Source organism: Geotrypetes seraphini, chromosome 16 (genome assembly GCF_902459505.1).
Source record: "Geotrypetes seraphini chromosome 16, aGeoSer1.1, whole genome shotgun sequence".
NCBI classification, from domain to species: Eukaryota; Metazoa; Chordata; class Amphibia; order Gymnophiona; family Dermophiidae; genus Geotrypetes; species Geotrypetes seraphini.
Window position 1 is genome coordinate 33,167,180 of NC_047099.1, and position 16,965 is coordinate 33,184,144.

Here is a 16,965-nt window from a genome sequence, read left to right on the forward strand (position 1 = left end):
TCCTGCCCCTGTGATACCTTGCTCCTTGGCTTCCTCTTACAGAACAACAGTAACTTCTTGAGCAAGGATTAAAGGGATGTTATTCCCTTGATCTCATGGTTCCTTTTATCATCTTAGGTACCAACTCTGAGCAGTCCAATGCCTCCGAGACAGAGTCTGAGAAGAGGGAAGACTATGGAGAATGGCCATTGCCAAGCGATCGGGACCTACGCCAACGTTCAGAGGACACCCGGAGGAGGGGTGGTGGACTTGGCCGAGGCCGTGGATCAACACAAGGCAGCAGGGGACGTGGTGGTGGCTCCAGTGGAAGCAAATATGGAAATTCATCCATAAGTTCAGGTACTTTGATACTAGCAGCATGAGGTGCAACTGGTGGGGGGGGTGAGGAGAGACTTGGACTGCTTCTGTCTATGCTGTACCTGTTCTGATAAGGGTCAGGTTTCATGCTGAGTTCTTTCTCCATGCCAGTGCTGAGGGATCCTGACAGCAACCCGTATAGCCTTTTGGATAACAATGATACAGAGCATACCGTGGACACAGATGCTAGCGAGTCACAGCCCAGCAAGGATCGCAGGCGCAGGTCCCGCCGGCGGCGCACTGATGAGGATGCCACAGTGATGGATGGTGAGGCAGACTCTGACAACCCATCAGTCGGTGAGAATGGTGTGGGTAAGTAATGGTGCATGATGGGAGAGAATCCCAGTCATCAGCCAATAATGATAGCCGCTGTCCAGATTCTAGCTTCAGGGGTTCTAGGGGAAGCTATGTCTTGTCCTCGTAATAGTCTTAGCCTTCACTCACAGAGAAAAAGTAAAATAAAGTTGTCCAACCCCTCTTTGCTATTAACGCTCATTTATTACATTTCTTAGGTGCTGCTACCTTAGGAACTTAACATGCAATTGTTTTTAAATTCACGACAATTATAGAAGAGCCCCAATCCTCTTTCCCACATAAGCCATGTTATAATCTGTGAAAACTCATAAAATAAAATTTCTTTAGTGTCCTTCCAGACCGGTACAGAAACAGATGGGTTTACATTCCTCTGCCAGCACGTGGAGACTGAGCCATTGACTTTTGGCTGTAGTATAAGTGGGCTATGCAGTGCCATCTACAATCAGTCTGTTCTCAGTCTCCAGCAGGTGGAGGTGGTAAGCCTTTGCAGTCTCTCCCTGGTTTAGTGTAGGGCCTGTTGGATTGTTTAGTGGCCTTCTTGTCCCTGTTGTGGGTGCCGGATTGAGCTTCGGGGGTCCTTCTGACTTTAGGGGTGCCACACTCGATTGATTGAGTCTCCTCCCCCTCTTTTTCCCCCACCTCCCTGAAATATGCCTTGCAACTGTTCAGGCAAGGTATATAGCTTTGAGAGCCAATGGGATCTGCTCACTATAGTTAAAGTTGTATTGAAAAAAAAAAATTTAAAATAATAAAAAAGACATCCTGAGGCAGTGCTGGTCTGAAAGGAAGCTTTCAATAAGCTTTAATTGACTTTAATTGTTAACTGGCGGTTTTTCCTTTCTCTTTCTAGCACAAAGTGCTCATTGTGTGCCCGACGAGCAGTGAAACGCGGCCCTTGTGTGCACAAAGTGCTCCAGCCATCCTGAAGAGTAATCCTCGATGGCTCTGAGTGCCGGTGAACAGGGTTCCCCTTCACGCGTGCACTGCTTGTCAGGCGCGTCGGGATGCGGTGTTCAGTGAGCGTGTTCTTCTGGTGGCCCTTTGGGGGTCCCACCTATGATGGGTAATGCTTTGGTATGTCCCATCTCTTTCTGTGCTGATCTGGAGGGACGCTAAAGGAGGAGAAATTAGGTTCTTACCTGCTAATTTTCTTTCTTTTAGTCCCTCCAGACCGGCACAGACCCCCACCCTGACATCTTGTTCGGTGTCTTTTCTTGAAGATAGCGTTTTTTTCTGCAGTATCTTTTTATCTAGATTGTTGGGGAGTTCACTAAGAGCAGCGGCATTTGGTTCATCTGGCATAGCTGGTGAGCTGTGGGGACGGTTTTTGAAGGTTCTTATTCTAATCAGTATCAAACAATGCTTTGCCCTGTCCATTTGGAACAATTGCTTGATGGTAAAGGGGATGGAACTCATCTCGTATGAGGAAAGACTAAAACGGTTAGGGCTCTCCAGCTTGAAAAAGAGACGGCTGACGGAAGATATGATTGAAGTCTACAAAATCCTGAGTGGAGTAGAAAGGGTAAATGACAAAGACTAGGGGACACTCGATGAAGTTACAGGGAAATACTTTTAAAACCAATAGGAGGAAATATTTTTTCACTCAGAGAATAGTTAAGCTATTGCCAGAGGTTGTGGTAAGAGTAGGTAGCGTAGCTGGTTTTAAGAAAAGTTTGGACAATTTCCTGGAGGAAAAGTCCACAGTCTGTTGTTGAGGAAACCATGAAGGAAGCCACTGCTTGGCCTGCATCGGTAGCATGGAATATTGCTACTCCTTGGGTTTTGACCATGTACTAGAGACCTGGGTTAGCTACCATGAGAACGGGCTACTGGGCTAGGACTATTGGTCTGACCCAGCAAGGCTGTTCTTATGTTCTCCTTCTGAGAGTGCTCTTAGTGTTTCTAGTTTACAGTTAAGTTCTTAGTTCTGCTTGGCTATTCATCAGACTGATTGTAGATGGGACTGCATAGCCCACTTATAATAGAGCCAATAGTCAATGTCTGTCTCCACCTGCTGGCAGAGGAATGTAAACCTATCCATTTCTGTGCCGGTCTGAAGGGACTAAAAGAAAGAAAATTAGCAGGTAAGAACCTAATTTCTCCATCCTAATAACTAGTAGCGTAAAGTTCTATATCATTGGTGCCACCAAAAGAGAACCCAGTCACTCTTCTGCAGATTAAATTTATTTCCAGGAGGGGGGTCACTAGATATTTATCCTGTGATGATTGAAATGACCAGGAGGGAATATATTAATAAACCAATTTCTGTAAATATCTAGGTGCTGTCCCAACTAAGGCTTTAAGTACCCACATCAGTGATTTGAATTGATACCTGGCCCAACTTTCAACTAGTGTGGGGGTTGTAACATTGGGCTGAAATCCATCTGTTAAGCTTGCTGCTGTGTTCTGAATAGACTCAGGGCCTGAACTACTTGCTGAAGGACATAATGCAATGTCTGACAGCCAGCTTAGGTTTCCTCATGCTGCCTGCAGTGATATGAATTTGACTGTAAATCAACAGTAGGAATGTGGACTAGATCATTGATAAATAGTTTTCCTTTTGTATTTCATTTTTGATGAGCATTTTCATTATTTTTATTATTCCTGCATGTTTGGTATATAATTGTAACAAATAAATAAATCAACAGTAGGAATTCCCTTTTGTTTGTTCGTTATATGTTTCTTTTCTTAACTTTATTGTAGTTCCTACCTCCTTTCCATTAATCTATATGGTTTGTCTTTAGTTTAGGTTATAGGAATAGTCAGGGACCACTGCACAGGTGATAGGCCTGATGGGCTGCTGCGGGAGCAGACCGCTGGGCGGGATGGACCTCTGGTCTGACCCAGCGGAGGCAACTTCTTTTGTTCTTATATTTGTGTTTTAAACTATTGTACCCCTATTTTATCAATATTGTACTTTCGCCTAGAATTTTGATAGGACTGTAATCAAATTTTAAATAAACTATGAAACTATGACTGCCTGTCTGAGGGAGCGTATGAGATATTCTAACTTTGAGGTATAAGAAGCTTTCTCCAAGTGCAAGTGTGATATGGAGGAATAGACAAAATATACGTGTTGGAAAGATTATATATATTTCCATATCATCCTTTCCCACTATTCTAGAAATTGAGATAGTTGTGTTCATTGATCAGCAAGTGAAGATAGAGAACACTAAAGTGAGCTGTAACATATAAGCCCGGTAAGTTACCACAGCCCTTCAGTATGTTCTATCTCCAGCAGGTGGGTAGCCATGGCTCCAGTCTGAGGTTCTAGAACAGGCCACTTCTGGTATAGTTGGTCAGCTGGCTTCCAGTTGAGTGAGACAAGTGTTTGCTTGCCCCAGGCTCATCTGTAGAATTTCTGGAGCTCTCAGTTGGGATGCCCATGCATGTTCCTCTGTCTCACTATCAGCAGATCCATATCGAGGGCACAATCTAATGCAGCATCTGCAGGGCCCACCATGAGTGTTCTGGTCGCTGCGAACTTACAAGCTGGGAAATTCCCATGGTAAGCCTGATAGTGCCAGTGAGGGAGCATTGCAAGATTCCTTGCTGCCTCTGGTGTTAGGTTCCTGGAAGCCGCTGTTGGTGCCTCTTCTTAACTGAGTGCAGGAGGAGCGCCAATCTTGAAGCCACAAGGAGATGGTGCAGGGAACGCTGCAGGTGTTCCCATTTGTGAGGATGCCTCCGTTATTCTAGCTCCAGGGCATGCAGGTGCTCTGTTCTCCCCTGAACTCATGTAAGGCTTGATGCAATATCTAAGACAGAGTTAGGGGGGATTGTCTCGGTCTGCAGGTCTTTCTATGCCCGCTGCTCCTATGGCTCCAAAAAGGCCTTGTTTGGATGTCCAGGATTGGCCTGAGGAGGATTCTTATCATTCCCATTTTTCTGATGTGGCCTCATTGGTTTTGGGGGACTACTCTGCAGGAGCCTGTGGAGGAGGGGGAGCTTCCTGAAGAGGGTCATTAGCCTAAAGTCCTCCTCTTCAGGAGGGCGGGAATCTTCTACTATTAAGGGTCCTTCTAAAGCTTTTTGAATGCCTCCAGATATACAGGATTTAATCTTGGTGGAATGGATGGCTCCCTTAGTACCTGAATAGAAGGAAAAGCTTCATTTATATAGTGGACTCTATGATCACAGGGGTAATGAAGACTCCTCTCCAGTGGAGGGAGATATTGCCCTGAGAGATTTCAAGAACAGAAAGATCAAGCATGATCTGAAACACCTTTGAGGTGGCATCAATTTTTCAACTCTTCGTTGCATGAATGACAACCTCAGTCCCTTACACAGGAGGGCCAGTGGTAAGCCCAGATGGAGACTGGACTGATGTATCTGGTGGAGGCTATTGGACATGCTCTGTGCCTTCATTAGCGGCATATCTTCAGCAGTTGTATAAAGCAAGCAATTATGACTTTGGCATTGGGCAGCTGATGCAACCTCCAAGGCTTGCCTTGTCAAGCATCCCTTTAGGGGCAAGTGGTTCTTTGGTGAGTACCTGAGAAACCTGATTAAGGAACTGGGTTAAACAAAGCCACAATGTGTACCTGAGGACAGACTGCAAGTTTCTTTTCGTTCAGAAGCAGGCATCTTCATTCCAGATTTATGGAGAGTAGGCACTATATGCTTTTCTGAGTAAGCAGCCTTTTGTACTGTCAAGAAGCCCACTTCCCAGGCTGGGAAGCCTTCCAAAGTCTTTTATTGCTCACAATAAAGTGAGACTGGCCCGTGGCCTCTCCCCTCACTAGTGTGTGTGTGGGGGGGGAGGAGGGGGGGGTCACCTCTAGGCATTTGTAGAGTAATGGGCCTTAATCATATCAGACCAATGGGTCTTTGAAGTTCTCATGTTCTGGCCAATTGCACCTCACCTCTCTTTTTAAGCTCTCCCTGTTGGAAGGGTGCCAAAGAATCTGAGATTTGAGCAACCATAGAATTCTTGCTCGCCCTGGACACAATTGTTCTGGTCCCTCACAAAGAGAGGTGTCGGGGAAGATATTCAATCTGTTTTATCATTCCAAAGCAAAGAAGACTCCTTTCATCCGGTGTTGGGCTTCAGTCATTGCCTAAGGATCTTGCACTTTTACATGGAGAACTTGTGTTTTTTTCCAGGTAAATTCCTCACAACTGGACCTGAAAGAGGCCTATTTTCATATCTCCATTTGACAACATCATCAGCAGTTTCTGCAGTTTGTGATTCTGGGCCATCATTTCCAGTTCAAAGCAATACTGTTCTTGGCAGGAGAGATGGTCCTTCTGGTGCAATGGGTGGAGAGGCACCTGCTCTGCCTGTAGGCAGCTCACATTGTGGACACCATGAATGTGCAGGTGGATTTTTGCAGCAGAACCTTCCTAGAAATAGGGGAGTGGGAGCTCTCCTCCATAAAAGCATTTCTGCTTGTAATGAATTATCAGGCACAACCAAGCATAGTGCCAAAGTGGAGAACTTCAGCCTGCCAGGATCATCAGGCTTTGACCCTTTTCTCATGTCAAGGATAAGCAACAGCTCGCTCTGTCTTCCCTCCGTGGCATACAGTAGGCTCAGTGATCAGAAGAATTGTGCTACATCTTGACTGAGTCATTCTGGTAGCTCCAAACTGGCCGAGGAGGCCATGGTATGTGGGTCTTGTTTATCTAGGAGCTGTACATCTGCTATAGTTTGGCTCCTGCAGGAGTGGGGGCTGCTGAGGCAAGGCCCAGTGTTAATGAAGGATTTGTCCCTCTATGGTCTTATGGCTTAGCCATTGAAAAAATGTAGTTGAGACTCAAAGAAAACATCAACTCAGTAATTACTACTCTTTTCAAGCTCAATTGTTGTACATTGGAAGCAGATGCAGATGTTTGGAGAACTCTCAAGGGTTTGTGCTCTTGGATGCCTATTTTGCCTTTCTCTTCCTCACTGACTGATATCTTGGCCATTCTTCAGTCAGACTTGGAGATTTTGGTGCTGAGGTCATTGAAGGTTCAGATAGTGGCTTTGACATGTTTCGGAGACCGGTTGCAAAATTGTTCCTTGGTAGCGTACCCTGATATTGTCAGATTTTGAAAGGAGTGAATTATATGCAATCTTCCTTCCATCCTTTATGTTTAGACTGAAACCTCGACCTCAGCCACTTGAGCCTCTTAAGAAGGCATCTGTCGAGGACCTGACTTTGAAGACAGGTGGGTTTTGTTTTGGGTGTTTTTGGTAGGGGGTGGAGGGGTGCTGCTGTTGCCTCAGCATGTCTTGTTTTTCAGCTTCAAACCTTCTCTCGTCAAGATTATTTTCTCCAGTTCTTGGAAGCAGGGATATTGCTATAGGCTCTTCCCCTCCTTTCTTCCAAAGGTGGATTTGGCCTTTAGTCTGTTGAACTCCTGTCCTTTCGCAGGGAAGATTGTGGTGATCTGTTTTTATCCCTGAGACTGGATATGCGTCTACTGCTGTGCTACCTTGAAGTCACTAATGAGTTTCAGAGTTCAGACAGACTCTTTATCCTCCTTCAGGCTGCCGAAACGGGATTTGACGGCATCTGAACCCTCAATTGCAAGGTGGTTGAAGTAAGCTATTGTGGAAGCAGGCACCTTCTGCTTTACAATTGCACTCCGAGGTGTATGGCTTCTTCCTGGGCGGAGATTGCTTTAGTCTTGCTGGCTGAAATTTGTAGGACTTCAACTTTGTCAATCATTACAGGGCAGATGTTGTAAGAAAGGACCAATGGGACTAAGTACTCATCCTGTTTAGGGATTGCTTTTGAACAACTGGAAAAAAATTTTGAAAGGACAGTAAGGAAGGAGAAACTCTTACCTGATGATTTTCTTTCCTTTAGTCTTTCATACTGTTCCAGAAGCCTGCCCATTAATATTGACGTAGCTGGCCTTCACAAGTCTTGGCTTCCCTGCTATACTGCCAATTTCATTTCTGGTAGGGTTGCTGTTAAGACATTTTTCAGTTGTATTGTTGGGGCAATTTGGTTGATTTAAGGTGGTTTCAGTGTTGACATTGTTCTTTCTTATGCCCTGCTAGTCTGTGTAAATAGTGAAGGGCTGTACTGGGCTTACAACTCACTTTAGTGTTCTCTGTCTCCATCTGCTGGTCAATGGACATAACTATCCCACAAGTTTTAGAGTAGTGGAAGGACTAATGGAAAGAAAATTATCAGGTAAGACATTTCTCCTTTTTATAGATAGCATATATGTTAGAGTCCTATTTAACTCTAAAAAAGCTTTCTACTAACCCTAATCTATTTAGATATAGTAGGGCTTGAGGGCTTCCTTATTGCTGTCATTAGTATCTCCCTTGCTTCTGTTTAATGCTGCAGATGAGAATGATTCTAAACCACAGAGAAGAAACCGCAGCCGACGTCGCCGAAACCGAGGCAACAGGCCAGATGGCTCCATCAGCCGGGACCGCCAGCCAGGTAAACAGGCAAACATTGGATAGATGAGGTGTTAGATCCATACCAAGAAATCAGAACTTGTTTCCTTTACATCCTGGCCAGTCGAGTCAAGTGTGTTATGTCCACCTGCTGAAAGAAGAGAAACTTCCTTTACTGATTCTACACATCATAAGACCTGTTGCAGCTGAAGATTTATTATTATTATATTATTATAGCAAACACTTTCACTAGAAATATGAATAGGATGTCATAGAAGGTTAGTGCTGCTATAGTTCCAATTAAGGGAGTTTCAAATCACTGGAGGAAAAAGCCTCAGATTGGAACCCTTCCACCACCACAATGGTGGTCCAAGGTGGTCGGGCGAGCACCTCACTGGCAAAAAACCTCCAGACCAGCTCCCGACAATAGTGAACTTAAAGCAGGACTCTTTTGATCTTGAGATGCGGTTTGCGTCCAGCTTAAAGTGTGATCGGATTGCTATACACCCTGAGGCAGCAGAGATGTGAAACGCTGGCCATCGTCGGTGTACCGATCAACCAATTGATAAGTGGAAATTATCCTCTATCTTTACACCATAGTCCTGCTTTAAGTTCACTATTGTCGGGAGCTGGTCTGGAGGTTTTTTGCCAGTGAGGTGCTCGCCCGACCACCTTGGACCACCATTGTGGTGGTGGAAGGGTTCCAATCTGAGGCTTTTTCCTCCAGTGATTTGAAACTCCCTTAATTGGAACTATAGCAGCACTAACCTTCTATGACATCCTATTCATATTTCTAGTGAAAGTGTTTGCTATAACATTATTGATTTTTCACTTTTCCGGGTTATTTTTTGCAGCCGAAGATTTAGCCATTATTTCTCTGTCTCCCTCAGATGGAGCAGATAACTGGACTGAAGTAGTAGTAGGAGAGGGCAGGCCTGGAGCTTAGAGTATCAGTGACTAATTCCTAGGTGGCTTCCATGTGATAGTCCTGAGGGATTGTATAAGAGCGAGGTCAATTAGCCTTTTCTGGTCTTCAGACAGCAGCTTTAGGTTCTTGGAGGAGTGACCTGGTTTCCATTAAGGATATTTGAATAAAATTGAAAGGAAGAAAAGGGCACATGAGAATTTCCCTTGTGTGTTCCCATGTGTGTTCTGTGCTATGGCTAGGCAAGATTCTGATGAGTGTGAGAGAAACTTCTTCCCTTCCAAGATAGGCATGAAGGACATGCTCTTTTAGGCTGGGGCATCTTCTTTAATTATGGCAGCTGTAGGGGGTACACTGAACCCCAGTGATGCAGAACCTGCAGTGATGCAAGGTTTGAGAGGAATCCCCAGACTATGGCTCTTGAATACTCTTAGGATCATGGTCAAAAGACCCTACAGATGAACTTGGTAATTTTAGTAAAGCTGGCAGAAATGTCGGCTATCTTACCACTACAACATACACTAGTTTTCTCACCTTAGAATCGGGGTGGAACCGCCCGCAAGCCCTTCTTGCCCCCTTCAACAAGTATTGGCATTATATCAAATAAACAGAACTGAACTCTTATCTGTGCTCATGCCAGGCAAAATGGAAAAAAGAAGGGAAAGCAGAGCACTGCTCCTTTCCTACTTTTCCTCAACAATCTATGCTTTTATAGTAAAAGGAACACCATCCAAAGATAATTCTCTAAGGCAGGGGTGTCAAAGTCCCTCCTCGAGGGCCGGAATCCAGTCGGGTTTTCTGGATTTCCCCAATGAATATGCATTGAAAGCAGTGCATGCACATAGATCTCATGCAGATTCATTGGGGAAATCCTAAAAACCCGACTGGATTCCGGCCCTCGAGGACCGACTTCGACACCTGTGCTCTAAGGCATACTCCAGCTCCCCTTGAACATAGCATTTGCTGATCCCCAAGGAACAGGTCCTGCCGGTTAAGCCAGCAGTTGTGATGGAAGTAATCCCTGTATTACAGCAGCACGGGAAGAGCTTGCTTCCTTCACTATCACGGTGATCCAAGACTCTGGTGGTGGCTTTGGTGATCACACAAGGACCATGACTCTGGAAAGATGCCAACAGGATTGCTTCCAGCTCTCAAGAACCAGGAGGATTTCCTGCCTCTGCTATTGCTAACCAAAGTTCTGTGAAGGGACTTACAAAGTACTACCCTTTGGCCTTGTATCCTCTCCCAGAGGTGGTAGTGGCAAAAGCACTTCAGTCTCAGGGCCTTCAAGTCTTTCTTTACCTGGATGACTGGCTGATCAAGGACTCTACCTCGCAAGGGGTAACAGTAGCGACTTGTATGACAATTCTCTTCCTTTAACAGTTGGGTTTTGAAATCAATTTTCCTAAATCTCAACTTCAACCATCTCAAACTCTACAATTTATAGGCGCTGTCCTCAACACCATCTCAGGGCGTTTCTATGACAGCAAAGACAAGAGAATTTGATCCAGTTTTGCACTCAGACTTACCTGCCATCAATCTTGGCTAGACAAATGATGGGTTCTACTGGGTCACCTGGCTTCCACAGTGTATGTTACTCCCTTTGTGAAGCTTCATCTCAGAATACCTCAATGGACTTTTGCATTTCAATGGTCTCAAGCCTTCGACCCACTCTCTCAACATATTCAAGTCCACTCCTTCACTTTAACAGTCGCTGGAGTGGTGAATGAACTCTTCCAATTTGTCCAGAGGATTGCTATTCCATACCCCTCCTCATCAGAAGTTTTTGACCACAGACTCGTCCACTTATGTTTGGGGGGCTCATCTGGACGGTCTTCGCACGCAAGGTCAATGGTCTGCCCAGGACCGCCTTTGTCATATAAATCTGTTGGATCTCAGAGTGATCTGCAGTGCTCTCAGAGCTTTTCAGCACATTGTGACCAACATCGTACTTCTTATCAGCAGAGACATCAGGTCACGATGTATTATATAAACAAACAATGGTCTCTTCGTCAGGAGGCCCAGAAGATTTGGAACTCGGCCATTGCTCGCAATATATTCCTGAAAGCAATATATATTCAAGAGGAACAGAATTCTCTTGCAGACAGACTCAGTAGGGATCTTCAACCACATGAATGAACACTCAACTCTGCATTTCTGCATCCCATATTTTCTCAGTGGGAGACTCCTTAGATAGACTTGTTTGCTTCCCCCCACCTCCACAAACTGGTGAATGAGGTTCTACCACCAACATAACCCACTAATCTGGCAAAACTTAAGGAAAGAAAATTTACAAGTTTATATTATCTTTTAACTCTTTAAACCTATTTGACATTTGCACTGGTTCGTGGATGGGCACAGAGCGTTAGAGCTGGTCATTTCTAGAACTCGTATTTGGAACAGGCACAAGTTGTTTAGAGCCTGTCCATGCTTAGGACATGGGCACAGATATAGAAAGTCAGGGGATGGACATAGAGATGCAGAGCATGTTGCATGTCATTCGTAGGACTAGGGGACTCATGGAACAGGCACAGGCATGATCGTAGAATAACTGCTTGCTCTGACTAAGGGCTCTCCCATTCCCTCTTTAATAGTTACTGTGGCAGATTATATTTCTCGTGCGGAGTCTGAAAGCCGCCAACGCCCTGCACAGATAGAGACCAGAGAGAAGTCAGTAGACGGCAGTAAAACAGAACAGAAGGTATGTGCATGCAGGGGAATGGGTATTTGCCTTTTAATCAGAGAAATCACAGCATGTCTAGCATAGATTGTAAAATAGCAAACTGTTTTGAAAAGCCAATTATCCTCGTCGCAGTCCCCAAACTATGGACTGTGAGCTTTATCTGGTCTGTAACCAAAGTTCATCTAACTCAGTAATATGAAGAGAAGCATTTTGCCCTCTGCTCTGGCATAGTAAGCATTTTCAAAACTCCAAAGGTGCGCACTTTTTTCATGCTCAGCGAGGAAAAGTCCTGCTAGCCATTAAGTTTTGATTATGCTCTCAATGCTAGTAGAGCAGGCAGTAGCGGTTGATTTTTTACACGCAGCATCTAGCTTGGTGAGGGGAGGGGGGAAGTAGGGGACATGTTCTAGGGTGTGGCAGAACTGTTCATTTTGAGAAGCGCGTGTGTGATGTCAACGGCATCGAGTTCAGAGCATTCAAGTTTATGAAAAAAAAAAATTTAAACCGCTTAATCAGAATTCTAAGCGGTGTACAATAAAAATTCCCTAGCTACAACTAGTAAAAAATATTCTATTGAGCTTGATCAGGGTTGCACGTGCTTTGTGGTGCTGTAAGGTCCCTTTCTTTATCCGTCAAGCTAGGATAATAATAATAATAACTTTATTTTTCTATACCGCTATAGTCAAACTGACTTCTAGGCGGTTCACATAGAAAGAAGGCTGGACAATCAGCGAAATACACAATGTAATAAGAAGGAAGTTACATAATAATTACGGAAGCATAGGGAAGGAATACATGAGAGAAAGAAATTACATAATACATTGGGGTTATAAGGGGAAAGAATATCTGAGGATGGGCTCCATAGTGTTTCGCCACCATCTGATGAACTTCTCTGGAAATGCAAGGGTTTTTTTTTTTTTTTTCATTTGAGAATATTTGCAGTCTCCCTCTGCCATCTAACAGAATTTTTCTTAGCTAAATTGAAATGTATTGAAAGTAAGCAATCTCCTATTATGGTTGAAATGAGGGTCATACATAGGGTAGTTGAGAAAAGGTGGATCTGTGGATGGAGACAAAAAAAAGGAAAGATGCCAGATCTCCAGGGGGAGGGAAGGGAAACGGAAGGGGAAGGCTGAGATAGACTAATGGTTAGCACGGAGAAAGAAAAGAAGGAGACCCTGGCAAGCAAGTTATCAGAAGACAACCAGAGCCTGGGACCAACAAGATTTGAATATTGACCAGACAACAAAAGGTAGAAAAAATAATTTTATTTTCTGTTTTGTGATTACAATGTCAGATTTGAAAAGTGTATCCTGCCAGAGCTTTTGTTAGACCGCAAACGTGAGCTAGGATTTAACAGAGAGAGGAAAAGTCCTTTTTGTTTGTTTACACCACAGCGCCAGTGTGGTTAGGAGAAGGCAAAGTGGGTGAAGAGGCTATAAAATAAACCCACCAGGATGTTTTATAAAAACACCCAATTGGGCAGAAAAATCGAATAAAAAAATCGATTCAGTAGGCTGAATCGAATTGAAATTTTTTTTTCCTGAATTGGGCAGCACTAGTAAGGAGGAAGGAAGCTGGAAGCAGATTCCAAATATAACGCTACATTTTTGGAAACCATGGACTATGATCAGCCTCCTAAGGAACTTATTAAATTTCCTACATAAAAACTAGGAATCTTCTCTCTCTGTTCCTGTTGCTTTTAAGAAACTGGACTCTCTCTAGAGGATTATTCCCAGTCCAGGTTTTGACAAACCTCAACTGTTTCATCAGTCTCTGGTTGTAGAGTCTACATTGAGAAAGTCTACCCCATCAAAGTTTATGCCTCGGTCCCGCCAAGTTGTGAGGGTCGTACTATGGACAGGTTTGGGAGATGTGTTTACTAAAACTCCATGTTGGCAAATCACGTCCTTAATTACAACTTCTTTTTCGGTTCATAGTCAGTGGCACGCAAGACGCCAGCACGCTGACAATCCAGCGCCAACAGAAGACAGAAGTGCGCAGGGGAAAAAGTCATTTTTAAAGAGCTCCGATGGGGTTTGGGGTGGCAACCCCCCCACTTTAATGGTTAGTGTTCACGCTGCTGTTGGAGGGGGGCTCAGGGGGTTGGAAACCTCCATTATAGAGAAAACTGAAATTTTTCTGATTTTTTGGGGGGAAAAGTTCCGTTTTCTCTATAATGTGGGGGGTTTCACCCCCACCCCCCCCCACAACAACAGCGTGAACACTAACAATAAAGTGGGGGGGGGTTGCCACCCCAAACCCCCAGTCGGAGCTCTTTAAAAATTATTTTTCCCCCACGCGCTTCTGTCTTGCGCCAAATTGTCGGCGCGCTGGCGTCTGGTGCGCGATTATCCCGTCACCTCTTTTTCACATGCTACCTGAAATATCTCGTTAAGCAATTGCCTGCCTTTCAAAAATATCTTCCATCTCACCTAAAGGCCAACCTTCTTCCATCCCATTCTGGTTAGCTTGGAGGTCACCCATGTGTGCTTCCTGCTTGTCCTGGGATAAAGCACAGTTACTTACCGTGTTTTCCAGGGACAGCAGGCAGATATTCTCACAACCCACCCGCCTCCCCTGATTGGCTTCTTAGCTGGCTTACTGAACTGAGGAGCCGCGTGCCTACGTTGGGCGGGAAGGCACTCGCGCATGCGCGGTCAGTCGCAAACTTTCTAAATTTCTTAAAGTGCCGATGCACTTTTGCAGCTGTCCGTACAGGGGCTCCGTCGATGACGTCACCCCATATGTGAGAATATCTGCCTGCTGTCCCTGGATAATACCTGTTATAGTAAGTAACTGTGCTATATCAGCAATTTGAAATGTTTATTGTGATCCTTGTAAATTGTGGTCTCTGTTGTTTCATAGTAGAATATAGAAAAACCTAGTTCACCTGTGATGAATTCATAGAGTTAGAAGGGCTAAATGAGTTAGCCTTTACAGATTGCATGCCATTTTCCTTTAGATTATGATAGTACATCTCTAATTTGTAATTTTTTTCATTTTTTCCTCACCCTGTCCCCTCCGCCTTTCAGGAAGAGATGGAGCACCAAATACCCAACGGCCCCTCTGAGAATGGTGAACACTGCCCCAGCCAGCCATGCAGCGAGGAACCAGCTACCATGGTGAATGGCATGTCTTAGAGAAGACCTTGTTGTCCTTTCTGTTAACACTATGACAGATTTAACAAAAAAAAAAATAGAGGAAAAAGACTGAGTGTTCACCCTCTGAAAACCTCAGTCCTTTAAAGCAAAAAAACAAAAAATAGACTTTCCAAACTATTGTATGTTCAAAAAAAAAATAATTAACCACCTAAGAATGATCACTTGTTGACAGAAGCTTGCCAAAGATGAGAGAGGAGAGTCCTTTCTATGGATGATGGCTTGCTATAACTAGGGCTCAGATACTTGCCCTCCCAGCTTGGGAGACTGCTGGGTTGTTTTGCAGTTGAGATCTCCCAGCCACCCTTAACAGAGGCATTCCTGGCAGCTACGCAATTTCTCCATCTGGGATTTTCATGGGGTGTTTTTCTTGGGGAGGGGCTGGGGGGGGAGGGCTGGACAAGGGATTAAAGTTCAGAAAAATACTTTTAAAAATCCAGAAACAATAACCAGTAGCAGCAACCAGGAAGCACCGAGAGAAAAAAAAAAATTATATATGAAAATAAAAACCAAAACTTGTGCCTTCTACAGCATCCACCAACTTTCTTTTTGTGTTGGGGGGGGGACAGTAGGGAAGGATACTTTATTTCCTGTTGGGAAGGAAGGGTACAGCTATACATGGGTTGGGACATTGGAAGAAACCCTGAATTGAAGAGCAGGGGAGAAAAGGGGGGGGGAGAGGCGATTGGGCTAATCGGGGGTGGAATGCCAAATTAAGGAAAATTCAGAAAATACTTAGTGTGAAAGCAGGGCAGTAGGAACGGGGACATCGATAGAGATGGATGGATGGATGTGCAGACACGGGAATGCACATGGAATGAAAGCAATAGGTCTTGAATTAGTCGGTGACCATGTTTTTCAAGCACTGTATGCGGTTAAAGATTTGATTCTAAGTGCATAATACTTGAGAAGCTTAGGAGGGAAGTGTACCAACCATTGAGAAAGTGAAGGTGTGGGAAGAAGCAGCTGGAGCAGAACACAAGGGAAAGAGCAGGGGAAGCCCTCCTGCCTCTGTGGACTCCTGCCAAGGCTTAATTTATATATAATTTCCCTGTACAGTATTTAAAAAAAAAAAATGGAATCGAGAGAGACCACACTGAACTGCTGTTATGCCGACAATGAAAGGATAATAAAAGTCTCTCTCATAAATTCCCTTTCTTTCCTTTTATTTGTTCCGCTGAACCATAGCAGTGTTGAATGAAGAATAATTCTTATTATTGGGATGAAAGGAGTTAAAATTGTAAAACTGTTTTCAGAAAATTTGTTCTCCTTGCACTCCCAAACTCTTTGCTAAGGTTTTGATTTGATCGCACAGTAGAGAGGAAGAGTTGTTGGTGGATCCCAGGCTAAGTATCGAAAGGAAAAAAAAAAAGGCATTACAAACAGAAAAATGACAACATGCTTTCTTGAATGCAGGTACCATCATCTCTACCATCTCCACTGGGAAACTGTTCTGTGTATCCACTAACCTTTCTGTAAAGAAATATTCATCTCTCCAAAGTAGCCCCGATGAGTACTTAGAATCTCAGTTAATCGGCTCTCGGTTAACTGGCACTCACCCAACTGGCAAAAAAATCATTGGAGGGGGGGGAAGTTTCCTGAAGCACCAGCGGCAGCTGTCCTGAGCCGCAAACCCCCCTCCCTCCCTCAAGCTCCGATAAACTAGAAGCAGCGGCAGTCCTGAGCTGCAAACCCCACTTCCTTCCTCTTTCCCTCCCTCAAGCCTCGAAGCAGCTGAGACACAAATCCCCCCTCCCGTCCAAAGCACCAGCGCAGCAGCCTTCCTGAGCCACGAACCCCCTCGCTCGCTCCCTTCCTCATTGAAGTGCAGGAGACAGCTTCAAAACAAGCTGCTGACGGCCAGCCCCGGCAGGGCCTTTCCTCTGACGTGTCATAGGAAAGGCCCTGCCGGGGCTGGCCATGAGCAACCTGTTTTGAGGCTGCTGACCGGCTGCACTCCGGGTAAGGGAGGGAGCGAGGGGGGTTCGTGGCTCAGGACCACTGCTTGCGGGTCAGAACTGTTGCCGCGCTGGAGCTTTGGGAAGGAGGGGGGATTGAGATCTGTGTTCTAACACAGAATTCTCAATCAACGGGGAAAACAATTATCCGGTATCCACCAATCCCTGTGGGTGCCGAATAACTGAGATTCCACTGTAGTAGGACATACTCATGCCAG

The 16,965-nt window shown here is 44.7% G+C and overlaps 1 protein-coding gene across 1 annotated transcript in view; it reads left to right on the forward strand.

Annotated features, from left to right (window-relative positions):
* FXR2 (FMR1 autosomal homolog 2) overlaps positions 1–15,891 on the forward strand; it is an 83,383-nt gene extending 67,492 nt beyond the window's left edge. Inside the window, exons 13-17 of the mRNA XM_033924538.1 lie at positions 118–339; positions 469–669; positions 7,965–8,063; positions 11,540–11,646; positions 14,664–15,891. Of these exons, the coding sequence (XP_033780429.1) occupies positions 118–339; positions 469–669; positions 7,965–8,063; positions 11,540–11,646; positions 14,664–14,771 (737 nt within the window). The 3' untranslated portion in view covers positions 14,772–15,891. The remainder of the gene's footprint in view (positions 1–117; positions 340–468; positions 670–7,964; positions 8,064–11,539; positions 11,647–14,663) is intronic.
* The last annotated feature ends 1,074 nt before the right edge of the window (positions 15,892–16,965 follow it).